Below are 15224 nucleotides of genomic sequence, written 5' to 3' on the forward strand. Positions count from 1 at the left end.
GTTACAAATTAAACCTTCTTAAATGTGAAGTTTCTTCATTTTCTAGTATCATTTCATTCAAAAAACCTGTCTCAAACACTACTCAAAAGACACACTGTGAAGTTGTTCTGTAAAACCTGGCACTGGTCACATCCCTTTGCTTTGTCAGCCTCACTAACAGACTTGATTTGGGGAGCAAAATTACAGAACTCCCATTGAAGACTAATAGAGCTTACACAGTCAATTAGCTATCGGAAGCAGACTGTAAATGATCAAGCACAGTATGTATGGGGGCAAGTCAGCATTTATGTACCAGAACACTATATTTAACAACATTACTCATTCAACTTTCTATGAAAGCAAGGAAGAAAATAAAAATTTGAAAGGTCCTAGTGACAGCAGCAGACTGGTAACTGGAAGACTGCAGTCACATCACCTTGGTTACCTCATTCTCTTACGTACTGATAGAAAGCCAAGACAGAAAATTATGCTGTCGTACTTATTCTTTAGATAGAAAGGTATTTACAAGTCACACATCCATCCCAAGGTGTAAGCTTATTGGTGCTGCAGCAACAAAATCATCAAGACCGAAGTCCTTCAAATAGGATGACGACGACAGCAAGTATAACTGGTTTTTTCCAACAAATTGGTTAAAATAAAGTTATATGTTTGCAACATTAAACAGGGTATATCAGCAGGCATGGACAAATAGTAATGCATCCTAAGTGGTCAGCACAAATCTGTTTCAAACGGTACTTCAAGACTGTTACATTATCTGTTTCCAAATTGCCTTTTGAATAATCATCAGAAGAAAACAGGGCAGTAAAATTTACTAATTTTAAACAGATGGATAGGGTGGAAAACATGCTTGCTTTAAGATGTTTCTATTATATTCTAACACGAGACATGAAAAGGAATCTTCACCTCTTCATCAAGAGTTTTGATTTACTTGAAAAAGAATGAATCTGGTATCTGCCAACAGATGTAGCTAACCAGAACAGGTATTTATTTTTCAGACATAAGAGGAATGTAGGTCTCTGCTTCAGAGATGAATCTGAGTAACCATTCTGGAAGAAAGTGCTCTGAAACGGGGCCCTCTATTCTTGAGTATAGGTTGATAGCTCAAGCCCTATTTGAGATGGAACCTCACGAAGGAAAAAACAAAAAACATGGGAATACCTGGAAGTAAATGTCCAAGAAGGACAGCAGTAAATTTCCGTTTCAGGGCTCTATGCTATATGCCTACTGTAAGAGGGCAGGAATAAAATCTTTACTCACAACATACATGAAACCTACAACTATAGTCATGTGAGATCACAGTTCAGAACACCTGTGTTACACCTTCCCTTCTCAACTCTGAGAAATCTTAGGGTAGGACACCTTTCAACTATCAACACTTAATTTCTCTGCAAGAATGTCATACAAGCAACGGACAGAATTAGGTATCTAGCAAGCCAAGGACTTATTTTTGTGTAGAAAAAGGGCTGGCATGACTCAACATCAGTTCCGTTGTTTTATGCTCTAATCATAAATAGGAGATATGTAAAATTCAAAGCACATCCTTCCATAGACTCAACAGCTCAGAACAACCAGAATTCACATCCTTCTGGGATAGATGTACTTGAAAATGGAAAAGTTAAAAGAAAACGGAAAATACTGACAATCATGCAAACCATTAAAAATCATATATAGGAGCAAGTAGATCTCACACCAACTCTTCTACAGCCAGAAAGAAACAGGATTTGTTTAGTGAGTTGATATTTTTTCAGAATCAGACAACATTATCTGAAAGTACCATGAGTTCTTGACATGCAAGTCACTCAAAGAGACTGTCAATGGAGGGTAGCAAGATGTTGCTGTGGACAATATAAAAAACAGTATAATGCTATTTTGCAGCAAAGATGATTTGTATTACCGGTGAAATTGTACTTGTGCCTTCCACAACTGGCTGACAAGCTTCTGCCACAGCTCGAACATGGCCATATCCAATTGCTGTTAGCAATAATTTGGCTATTTTTAGAGCGTTAAGGTAGGCACCCCTTCGAGTTTCCATGTCTGCATTTGGCAGGAAGTTATTTCTAGTCAGCATGCTCAACACAAGAGGCAAACCACCACTTTTTAAGAAGTTGTATTGGAAGTCACTGGCATCTTCTCCCAGAGGTGCGCTGGCAGGCATTAACAAGGCATAAACTACCTGTAGAACAGAACACAGAGTTAACTAACAGGAATGCACTAGCTTGACTACAGATGACTTAACATGAGACTATGCTGGAATACTACTTAAGCAATGCTTTGACAGCACTGGCCATACACCAGTTTACCAGTAACAACTAAAAATACTTAACAATTTAATTTCAATTTAACCTAAGAATTTAATCTTAGGCTTCCATAATGTTACAGAAAGGATTCTGAAGAATTGAAGATTTTTAAAGAAGAGGCAAAGCATCACAAACCTCTGTTAGATACAGCACTTGTGAGGCAGAAGGACCAAAGAACAGAGAATCAAGGGATGGACTAAGGCTGCTTTCCCCAAGCTTTGCGTGATCTAAACAAATAGCTCTTAGTTTCTCAACCGTAGTGTTATCTGCAATGAAAACACAACATTTTGTAACAAAACTACTCCAGAACAAGTCGGTAGCATTTACAATTATAAATCTGAAAAATTAAGTGTATCACAAAGGTTGCAGAAAGTGTTAACTGACAGACAAGATCAGACTATCAAGTGTTTTGCAATGGCTACTTCTGTCAGTACTGAAGTCATCCTATTAAAGCAATGCTACAAAACTACTTCACAATACCATCCTCTCCATTTTCACTGCACTGTGGCACCAAACTCCAGCACCAACTGCAATCTACGCAACTTTGTTGACAGAGAAGAACTAACTACTTGGGAAATACATTGGGAAATACATTTACAATTACAATTACTATCAATAAATTAACAGAAAGTAGAAAATATTCCCATATCTTCATTCTTATGTAACAGGTGGTAACTTATTATACAGGATATTACAAGATAAACCAGATAAAAATAAGTTTTACCTGGCGGCATGAGCTTCATAAGAACACGCGCTCCATCTCTAAGAGGTGGCATATTTAGGCTACTGCCCAAGTCTGCAACTTGCCAAAGAAAAGAGATGTATCGAGGATGCAGTGACATTATCTTAAAATAAGCAAATTAAAAAAAATCCCATTAGTTAAAAGCCAAGTGTAGGGAAAAAATGCTTTTAAACTGTTCATTTCAGAATATGCTTACCACTCCAGGCAAACAGCTTTCAACTTCTGGATTTGGACCATCACTGTAGTGATTGCCATGGTTGCCCGGAGAACCAGTTGAGGAGTCAGAAGAACTATCTGGACTTGAGGGCATATTAGAATTTATCTGTGTAAGCTTAGCCGTAATTAGCTGAAAAACAAAACCACAGTTCTACTATTACGCAAAAATTAAGATTCTTTACTAAATAATCTTCTGATTTAATGTTAAAGACATAATACAAGGAGGAGGACTGGAACTATTTCACAAGAATAAGTTATCCCATGCATGGTATTTTTCAAGCATTTATAAAAGGGAAGCAACATCTGAATTGACAATAATAATCAACCTGCAACACTTACCGTTTTATCTTTGAGATTCAACTGCCCAATTAATTTTCTATCATCTGCAGGGTCCACCAGCTCACCACCAATGAACAGTTCTACTTTTGTGTGCGCACTATTTGCTTTAATACGATTGAGAATACAACGCCGTACTTGGCCAATTGTGTCATTTGTATGAGACCAAATATCCAAGTCTTCCACCTGTCGGCCTTGGTTTGGAAAACGAACTACCAGTGTGATATGTTTACCACGGAAAGCTCTGAAAGTAAATAAACCAGGTAAAGTTATTTTGTCCTCATGAAATAAATTGTTTTTCCTGCTGTATTTTATATTGCAGGTATTTCAACATCAAGTCTTTACATATGGTGATAACATCAGATTTTGTGAAAGCCCCAGCAATTATGCAAATACAATAGAGAACACTTTTTCATAAACTTCTAAGCCGCCACACTCTGCACAAGTGCATTAAACATATGGTCCATTTTACAGTCAGGTTAGGGACATTGACAGAATTTTAGTAAGTATCTTATGAAGTTTTAGATCTTTTCTCTGGCTTGTAAATTTTCTGATGAAAATGTGCAAATAGAGATCAGACTGGCAACTCTGTTTTGCTCTCTTAGCCAAACAACTCTGTTTCAAATACACCAAGATCAGAGAAAGCATCAGGTCACCAAGTCTTAATGCCTTCTCTCAAAAGCTGTTAAAAGTTTTATATTAGAAAATCATAATGCTTTTCAAAAATTTAAAAAGGCCAAAGAAAGAAGAAACGTTTTCACACTAGCAGTTACCATATTTCACGCAATGACAGAAACACATTAGGAGACATGCCCAGATAAGCCTAAGTAATCCCATGCAACAAAAGGCGGCAAAAATAGCTCCTTGCTAACAAGACCTGTGAAAAAAGTTAGTCTAATCAAATAAGGAGCCTGTATCAAAAAAGATGCATTTGCAATCAACAAGAGAACTTACTTGTAACTAATCAATCAATATATGCAATAGAAATGCTACAGGAGCACTGCAAATTACTGATGTATCATAAAGAAATAGCAGTCTCTTCGATTTTCTTCACAAAAAGGACATTTAAAATAAGGGGACAACAAACCCCCACCATATCTAAAAATATGTTTGCTATGGATTTATGATGCAGCTATTTTAGTCTATTTCTTGGGCATTTTTGAGACTTCCTTCCCACAGAAACCAGCTACTAACACTGGAACATTTAAACAGTTTTCTGTTCTGCTTTCCTCTCTCAGGAAATAAAGTATTTTGTTTGTGAAAACATCTACCCAACACTGGATTTAAGCCCTTCTTTAACTCTCTTTGGTACACAGAAAAAGGAAGCAGCAGCTTAAACTTAGTTTAAGCTAAGTTTTTACTCAAGGACAAGAGCAAAGGTATACAAGAAAATAAATATACTGCAAAATGCTGTTCTTTTCTTCCTCTTTTTATAAGGAATTTACACAGAATATTTCACTTGGAGATAAACCTAAATTTAAACTTGCAAAGTAAGATTAGCGTCTCTGTAAACAACTCTGAAAGACGAAGTTATACATGAACATGTTTTCTGTATGACAAGACTATAAAAACAAAAAAACTTTGCCCATGCTAACTTAAAGAATGGTATTGCTTGTAAATAATTATCTTAAAAACCCCAAACATGTCCAGAACAATCTTGCCACAAGGTAAATTGTGCTAGTTATAGAACAAAACACCAGAAACTAATTTATTCACAGGTCTGTTGTTCTTTCCATATATGCCTGTATCTGCCTGATGTTTCAAATGATTCTTTTTTTTTTTTACTACAGATCAGATTTTCACATATTAGCACAGAAAATGGAATTTTGTAACTATAAATACATTCCCTGAATAGAAAACCTTTAGAATGTAAAAATCATAAAGATAGTATTTTAGCTAACAGAAATAAAAATCACAGTATTGCATCTTCACACATACCTTGACATAGGTAGAATAGTTCTCTCTTCATGGTAATCACTGTCACATTCATTTATATACTCTCTTAAAACAGTCAACACTCTCACCATTCGTATTGCTTCTTGTCTTGCACAATTGATGCTGTCTTTATCTCCATCCAACACACATAATGTATCATACGAGGCTTTTAGACGATCAAAACAGGACTGAATGAAGTCTTCATGAATCACTACCTAGTTACATTAAAAAACCCAGTGCAATTAGAAGAAATATTAAAACACATCTTTTCAGCAGGATAATCCAATGGTAGAAGTAAAAAAACAAAACTAAACCAGCTAAGCTACTCTATGAAGCTGTTTTATTCCACTTTACAATAAACTGCCATCAATAAATAGCTCTAATTTAGTATGCGCTTCAAAAATCTTGCACGTCATCAGTAGCTCTAACTGTACAGTGCAAACTTGCACTTAAATAGGAAAAGTGAAAGTCTGCACCGAGAATACTAAATTGGACTTGGTCTTCTCTCCTCAGGCTACGTCAGCTAGAGATCTTTAACAATCTAGTACAGGTTAGCTTAACTTACACTTAAGAGTGAAACCAGAACATTTACAGACCACCAGAACAACTGTTCTTCCCCCCACCCCCCCACCCCACCCCCACCCCCCAATAACCCGACTCCAGATACACCCTTTTCCTGCATAAACTCAGAGATAGATCTTGAGCTAGATTCAGTATATAGTGGCAGCTGCAACAAATTTCTTTCTTCTGCCCAAAATCTAACATCTCCTTGCTCCTGACCTAGACTGAGACATAACCTATAGTGTCACTGCAAAAAGTCTGCAGTGTCTCCAGGGAGCAGTCTGCAATAGAAACATTAACAGTCATAGCTATGGCAGTAAACTGCAATTCAGCAGCCACTTTTCTTAGAGGTAGCTCAAGATCAGAGGAGTTACCAGCACAATAAAACAAAGTACTTTGTGTGTGACTGTTAAGTAAATCCAGCGCTTCCTGGAAGTGTCAGATCTAACCATATGCAGATGGACAGATCTATGCATGCTTAGTAAGACCAGACCTATAGCAAGAACGAAGCATACAGCCCATCTAACAGTACAGTAAGATATAGCTTCAATGGTGGTAAATGCACCACCAGAGCTGCTGCGCTGCATCTCGCAGTCCTAAAGACTATGAAAAATGTTTTTGAGGACAAGTAAGAAAACGGGAATTTTAAGAAATACGACTGGCAAGCTACCAATTGGAGATTGTCTGGAGGACAATGTTTGTTCCCACCCCAACCCACCCCCAATTTGTGAAATCCCAACAGTTCACTTCCTCTGACCTTTCAGAAACTCCCTCTTCTCTATGTCCACCAAAATGCTGCTCCCAACAAATATTAACGTAGGGAGGTAATATCTGATTTGCCAGAGCTCAGTTTGACCGTTACATGGAAACTCTGTGACCCTTTGTAAGGGACATGACATAAAAAAAGATGACTTTCAGCATCACAGTTTCTTATAATGAGCAAGACACAGTGTTTCTCAATTAAAATTTTATCTTGCTCCTTTTAAGTCAACAGCAAAATTTTCATTCACTTAAGCAAAGCAAATTCCAGGCTTGATTGTCCTAATTAAATTAGTTATAAGCACCAGAGTTTAGCTTAGCTTGTGACAACACTCAACAGACCCATCCAGTGAACATGCTAATACAACTAAGTATCACAATTGGAAGTTCTGCAAAAAGCTACCTAAGTACATATGACCTGGTTTTTAAGTAGAAAGAGCAAACAACAGATCAATTTAATAGGAAAAATATATCAGAGTTCAGTCTGCAAACACCAGAAAACATTCTTGATTCTGCATGTGATCAGAACCTGATGGCTGGACTCAGGAGTATACTCTCCCAAAGCACAAAACATGAAAACATGTTTTCAAAGCTTTCTAATATAAACATATAACCAAATTGAATTTTGTCACTGTTCTTCTATCATACTGTATTCCAGTTATCTTGTTGCCTTTTTTTTTTTTTTTACCTGATTAACTTGTAATCTTGGGCCAAGATTGGTATAGATTTCTTTAAGAAGATCTATTGCTCTGTTTGCGATGTCATCATTTCCCTGAATCACAACCTGGCATTTAAAAAAAAAAGCATTAGAACATCTTAAAACTTTCCGGTATAAAATTAAAAACCCCAAACAACTACATAAGTATCTTTATGTAATAGTATGTCTAATTATTTTATGAGGTGAAAGTGACTGAAATGCTTAGTTACAAAACACAACCAACACAACTTACACTAAAGTTCATTATGACTCAAAATTAAGAATTAACTAGTTTAAACTTCAGAATTAGCAAAAAAAGCCCATGTTTTATAAACAGAATAAAAGTAGTGTTTATATATTCATCTTCACATTACATTTCCATTTACACTAGTTTCAGAGAATAAGGCTATTTTTTCAGATGCTTGAACACCAAAGACTTAAACCCAGAATTTTAAAGTATTTAAATGGCTGTGAGTGGGTGGAAGGGTAACAGGCAAATGAGTTCTGTTTCTAATATAACAACTTAAATTTTAATTACTAGCCACCAGGTCTGAAAACAGCCCTTACAGACAGTCCCTGCAGGACACTGAGCTGAAGCTTCACGAGTTCTGTCATGCTGCCAAACAGCAGGGCAGATCCAAGTAAGTTGATTCCCACAACTAAAACATGCTAGCATTACATGGGCACTTTGTAGAGAAACACTATGAAAACTTATTTGTATAAAACCTGTGACCTACTTTGGTTTTAACTATTATCACCATAATTGAAACAACCTAACCCTTCAACAAGCCACAGCCAAAATTACTGAAGATTGCCACTTTATACATGACAATCATGCCACAGTGCACTACTGTGGGTTCTAATGCAGCTCTTTAAAACTAGAAATACTCTGAAAAAAATTAAGATTCAACTAAGATACTGATGTTTGTCACAAACAGGTTTGGCAAGCTTCAGAAAGCTACAGTCTACCTATTGAAAAAACTATAACCATATAGACAAACATTTGTGAAATTAAGATGAAGAATTAGACAAGCGATCGCTTGGTCTAATCTCAAATCACTCCACTAGAATCACCCTACTAGAATGAAAGGTAAGAACAAACTTATTAAGTGCACAAAACAAAGTTTAATTCTAATGTGTGTGTGAAACCTACAGATAAGGATTATTCCAGCTGAATTTTTTCTTCAACAGTACAGGCAAATTTTTAATCTCATGTGCATACACAAATATACTTGATAATTCAAATAACCTTCCATTAAACATTAGTCTGCAAAGTTACCAACTTGCATACTTGTGGGGAAGACAGTGGAGTCCAACATCCATACATTCCAATTGAAAAAGCAGTATTTTGTAATTTCAGTCTGTAACTAATGAATTACACATTCCTAAAAATATGAGACTGAGAAAGACTTAGCAGTTAATCTTTCAGATGTTTCCTCCAATAAACTCACCCTCCAAAGGTAGTCTAATCCTATTAATTCCAGATCATCCATCATATAGGCTCTTCTCTTTGCTACTAGCTTTCCTTCTCGACAGTTCACAGCTTTGAAGAAACGTTCAAAACATTTCATTCCATTTTCTGTTAATAGGGAAGGATCCAGCTGAAGCACGTTATTTTCAAAGAAGTCCTTATTAATGTCAGGGTCTAAGTCTGGTTCATCCCCCATTAGTTTGGAATACCATTTAAAACAGGCTTCACGATCACAAAGATAAACCGCATTTTCAGCTAAACACTTCCATATTTGCTTCGCCTGAGGGGCACAGAGCCACAGCTGACCATCCTTCAATAAAAATCTTGAGCAAAACAAAGAGACAATTAACAGCACTTTACAGGTAATAGACACCTAGAGTTACAGTTCAGTAAAAAGTACAGGCAAAAAGGTGAAAATGCGTATTATACAAGTATACATTATAAGGATGACTTTGAAAACTTTATTTACATCATCAGTCCACTCAATTAGCCCCATGATTTCTTAGTAAGTTTGAGTGGATAAAAACCTCACAGTCCAAATAAAATAAGGAATAAAACTTGCCAAAAGAATCTTTTACACAACACCACCAAGCATTCTTTACATATTACACAAGCAAGCAAATGCACATCTAACAAACTATTTGGTTTAAAAGTCAGGTCACAACATAAGACATTAAATTACTTCTGCAATAAGTCACTATGTTTTAGCACTCACATTAGCAAAATCACAAAATACCTACCAATTCTATGTAACAGTCAGAAGCAGAAGTCCGTGAACTGGGATTTTTTCCTTTTATTGAAATAAGTTTTTCATTTGTGTTAAATTATTATTAAAGACTTAGCAAGAATCTCAATTCTGAGAGCTAACACTAAGAATGTTCCAGGAAGAACAAATGGTAATCAAAGTCCTTCAGAATACAAGTGAACTTAAATTTAGGGAAGTTACAATTTTGAACATGCAGGAGTGATAAATTAAGTCTGCTGTCCATATGCTACCGTATAATTTCATTAAATAGTTGTTTAACACTTCCAATTTAATTCATTAAAAATTGTGGTAAAATTTTAAAAAGTAAAAAAATCTCCCTTAGAAAATGAGTAAAAAAATAATTCAGAACTTGACACTTCATGTATTTTTACTTGTCTAAAAAAGGTTAAAACCACTTAAGAAAAAGTTGAGAGACATAGTCTAAAAAGCATCAACATAAAGGATCTCTGCTCATCACAGAGCTGCAGTGTTTTTTTATTTTACTCAAATAGCTGATCAAAAAGTAATACAAAAACTTTTTTTTACTCTAACCTCATTTTTAAGGCTCAGCTGCTGACAACCTAATCAGTGCCTGACAGAAGTATCAGTGTATGATCATGGATTTAAATCTGGTGTGATACAACAAATAAGAACACATGAACATGTCCCTACGTGGAATATTTTAAGTTTTCAGCTACGTTACCCCAATATGTATATAACTATCCACATGCGTATTGCATTCAAGTTAATAGCGTTTGGCACGCAGACAGAAAAAGCCCATACAAATCAGTGTAGAATCAGAGCCTTGGATTGCAAAGATCCTGAAAAATTTATTTGAATTTTCAAACACTAGCATAGAAGACCCTGGGGGGTGGGGGTGGGGTTGCAGATGATGAAACAGATGAAAACACTCAGTGTATTTTGCATCTGAGCTTTGAAGAGTTCACACAGCAACTTAAAGCTATGTAGGTAACAAAGAGACCGGGGACTTGTTTGTTTGTTTGGAGTATTTAAAGTATTCTCACAGAATTCAAACAAATGACCAAGTTAAAACTAACCGTAAGAAGTTAAGTCTCTCCTGTACTTCCTGCACATGGCTGTATCTGCTTCCTGGTCTTACAGTTTGAGGATCATATTCACCATGCTCTGCAATTATAAAAAGTTTTGTTAGCCAACAGAGTCAGAAAAGACATTCTGAATCCAAAGGACAGGACATGTTTGAAGACTTGGTAGCCTGAATATCATTAAAACTATTCAAAGACCAATAAATTTTCAGTAAGGTATATGAAAGTAATTAGCAGCAGCCTGCTACCAGTTAATATTTCATCCTACATTAAAACAGATATAGGCAAAGACTACTGGAGGTGTATCATCAAATCAACAATCACGTGCAGATATATGTGCTCATCATTCAGTACAATGAAAGCATTACAGAACAATTAAGAACCAACATCCTACTTATTTGAATCAGTTTTTCCTTAAAGTTGTCAGTTTTAAGTTAGTTGGGATAAAAGTATGTCAAGCATATGAATCAGATTATCCAGTGTTTTTTCTGAGGATGCTTTAGTTTTGTTACAGAGTATCTTTTCCAGAATTTCAGTTTCCCTTTTTTCCTCTCCAGAGGAAATCACGACTCTAGTTCTGTAACACTTTTCTAAGTAGATGCATACGTGACATCACTTAGATGAGGAAAGCATAAGACAACTTTATTTACTGCAAGTTTCCAAGTACAAAAAACAAATGCCCGTAATACTGACAAGCTGGAAATAGTAGTAAGGTAATGTGAAAGTCAGTCAAGAAGTCTTTCTTTTTACTTTTACCTGCATTTTATCAAGTTTCAGCATATTTTGCTTAACAAGCAGCTGTTTGCGTCACAGGAACTTGGTGTGGGTTGGTTTGGTGTTTGCTTTGCTTTTTGTATTGAAGAGATACAATCTAGATCTGTACTAACACTACCTTGAACTGTACTAGTAATATTTCATCATGACACATGTTCATTATGACAGCTCCAGCATAAACTAATTAATGCTGTATTTCTTATTTGAAAAGGTAAACAGATTGCATTTAACTAAGATGACCCAGTTGTCAGAGACTATCATGACAAAATCCAGACTCTTAGTGAAATTTACCTTCAGAACTGAAAATCTGTATCTCCTATTATATCAGAGGGGAAAAACCCCACACCAAAACAAACAAGTCTAACAGCTGAAGTGCACCATCAGTGTTTCAAAATTAAGAGAAAAAATAATTGTCATAAATACTGCTCTCTGCATACAAGTGCAAATGGTACATTAGCTTATAAAAAACAGAAAACAGAAGACTAGTAGTTAATGAGGTCTACAGAACAGGAGACCTCATTATATTACATTATATTCACCAGATATCTTTCAAAAATTTAAGCTTAATGAAATTAGCATAAATGAGCAATTACCAAAACAAGGAATGTGAAAAAAATTCTGAAGAAAAAAAGTAGCAGAAAAAATATTATCTAAGTAATATAAGTAGAAAACGTGAAAAATATGCTGTGGGTTTAGCAGAAGAAATGATAAAACTGATTATGTTGGGTTGGTTTTTTTGTTTGGTTTTGGGGGTGTTCTTTATTTTCACTATGGGGACTATCTGGGAATAGAGATTAATTCACCGACACAAATGTCAACAGTTGCAATGATAGAACAATTAAAGTATTAAAGAAAATATGTATATACAAAAAAATTCAGTCTCCCTAAGTATTCTCCACCTCAGCTTCCTTCTACATTTACCCGATTTATTTTCTATACTGTGCATCCCACAGTAAGTCCAAGTGTGATCTCCTTAAAAATTCTACATACAAGAGAAGAACGAACAGAGAAATTATAGATCAAAAAATGGCTGGCTGAAAACTTAGTAATAAACACACATAGAAGATAGCAGATCATTTGGCACAATTTCTACAAATAATTACATTTCATCGACACTACGGACTTCTTTTTTATTACTTCAGTGGATAAAGGAGAACTGGCTACCAAGAGTTAGGAGGAAAGGGTGAGTTCAGTAGAAAAAAAAAGTCATAGATTACAGAAAAAAAATCTGAAACAAATTAGGCGCTTTTTTAACCTTAAAAAGGCAAACATACAGAAGGGAGTATGACAGAAAAGAATATGCATTAGTAAATAACAGGAGAATACGGACACTGTTCACCATCACAGAACACAACTATGGAGGCCTTCAAGGAAAATAAAGATATGGCAGATTCAACATTTTATTTCAAAAAAATCATCACAAATTACACAGTAATTGCGGCATGAACTGCCAATAAGATCTGTGGGTAACGTTTTTTTTTTTGCCACGGCATTTGCTTGACCTGAGCTGTCTGGATGTTTGCCTTGAATTTTCTCCCTCTGTCTCATTTACCTTCTCCAGCGAGGCTTAATTCTACAGCTGTCCAGTTTTTTCTTTCTGTTCCTATCATCATAATCTTCCTTCTTTCACTTATTCCCTTCCTTGTCCCTGACATCTCCTCTCCTCCTCCAGGAAGGTATGCAAGGCAAACTTCACAATGCTTTTTCTATGTTTTGATCTACTGAGTATATAAAACTGAAACTGAAAGAGAAGCTGCACAGGAACTGTGTATTACAGTATCTGGAATATTAGGAGATATTTTCTGGTTGCCCTTAATCATTTAATAGAGCATCCAAAAAAAAAAATCCACACTATTGTTCATGTGGTTTTGTGCTCTGTTGAAAAGAAGTTCTACAGCAGCTTCCTCTCAAGACAGCACAATTTAATTGCTTCGTAATTAGTTTCAATTTAAACTCTTTGCACACTTGTAATTCCTACTGCACTGAAGATGTTTATATTACAGCTTTACTGAGTTGTCATAATTGGAGAGGGGCAGGGCAACAGGATCTATTTTCTGACACAAGAAAAGAATTAATCATGCAAGACATCAGCCTAATTTTTCTGCCAAAGTCATCAACAATTTAATACATAAACAATATTGTCAAAACCTGACCTTTTGGCTTCAAAGTTCAAAAATAATTGAAATTAATGAATGATCATTTATATTAGTAGTATTTGTAGGCTACTTTTGGACAAAGACAACACTGCATTAGAATATAGCTGTTGATTATATCTCCTTCCTAACCCTGAGGCCAAACCCCCGATTTCATAGCTGGCCAAAGTCCAACTGAAACAGAGAATCACAGAACCATAGATTCTAAGCTATCCATATAGTTAAGATGCAAAGTTTGTTATAAATTCAATTGTATTTTTGCATCAATTCAGCAAAGTTAAAGACCATTCCAACAACTTACCAAGTTACATGAAAAAATAGTTTTCTATTCTACCTTCCTGAAGAAGACTAAGCTGAAGACAGTATGGCTTGAGAACAGAACAAAACATTTAGTATTGTTTTAACATTAATTAGTGCAATGCTAACATTAGGGAACTTAAATCAGGGTAACCCCCTCTCACATATTCCTGAATAGAAAAGTACACCTGCAGTATGCAGATATAGCTTAAATGTCATTCTCATTGAGCCGTACCTGGCTGAAGCTATCATCTTCACATGGTATCACTATTCAAGCAAGTCTTCAAGGACATGTTTTGGGTATCTTATAAAATACTCCAAAATTAAAACTCTCTAGGCAACTCACCCAAGTATTAGAAGACACACACACACACTTTACAATGTGCAAATTCTGCCCTCTCTGAACAATCTACACTGAACTCTTACAAAAGATAAGATTTTTGAGAGGTAACTGAAAGGTTAGTAGGATGTTATGATGCTGGGTAGAACCACCCCTAGTGCCAGTCAGTGAAGTAGATGGAGTGGTGGGGGTGTAAATCTCCTCTCACTTCTGTTGGCTTAATTCAATACATAAAGTGCTGTGGTCCAGTGTAACAAGGAGTTTCCTGGTGATCATTCTCCTTCACTGCCCTACTTCTACCTCAGTAGATAGAAAGCTAATCCAGAATAAGTGTAAACTCATCAACAAAAGGTTGAGTTTAGCTTGAAATACATAAATACTAACATGATGGGCTGCCAAAATGTTGCTGGTAAATGCAGAAAGCAAGCAACTGAACAGCAATGGGAGTTGCATGGTAAAAAGAAACTATCCCTGTGGTTTAAAGTCTTTCTCACAGAGAAATTCCAAACACTGGCTTCAAATAGGTAAGATTTTAAAACTTCTCAAAGGAATCTAACAAAACTCAAAACTGAAAGTGGGTCAAAATCCAAGATTATTATTAGGACTTTCCACAAAAATAACCACCCTAGCCTAAGTAGGGCAAGATGATTTTTATCAATCCACAGAAACAAAAGCCACCACCTTCCCATATTCTGCTGTAAAACAAGTCATTTTCAATTATGAAACAAAATGTTTACAGCTTTTCTTGCCCAGACAGACGTCACAAAGACTATCAACTCCACAGATGCTCAACAATTAAACAAATAGATTCAGCAGTCATTTCATAATGAGAATTTG

General features: G+C 35.8%; 1 protein-coding gene across 2 annotated transcripts in view; it reads right to left on the reverse strand.

The window, feature by feature from the left end:
• Positions 1-15224, reverse strand: part of USP9X (ubiquitin specific peptidase 9 X-linked) — a 106392-nt gene that overhangs the window by 38041 nt on the left and 53127 nt on the right. For both annotated transcript variants that reach the window (XM_037376888.1, XM_037376889.1), the window contains exons 15-23: positions 10818-10905; positions 8995-9337; positions 7535-7630; positions 5530-5741; positions 3595-3835; positions 3236-3385; positions 3022-3142; positions 2433-2563; positions 1895-2173 (exon numbers count right to left, since the gene is read on the reverse strand). In XM_037376888.1, coding sequence (XP_037232785.1) covers positions 1895-2173; positions 2433-2563; positions 3022-3142; positions 3236-3385; positions 3595-3835; positions 5530-5741; positions 7535-7630; positions 8995-9337; positions 10818-10905 — 1661 coding nt within the window. The remainder of the gene's footprint in view (positions 1-1894; positions 2174-2432; positions 2564-3021; positions 3143-3235; positions 3386-3594; positions 3836-5529; positions 5742-7534; positions 7631-8994; positions 9338-10817; positions 10906-15224) is intronic.

The sequence above is a fragment of the Falco rusticolus genome, chromosome 2 (assembly GCF_015220075.1).
Source record: "Falco rusticolus isolate bFalRus1 chromosome 2, bFalRus1.pri, whole genome shotgun sequence".
NCBI classification, from domain to species: domain Eukaryota; kingdom Metazoa; phylum Chordata; class Aves; order Falconiformes; family Falconidae; genus Falco; species Falco rusticolus.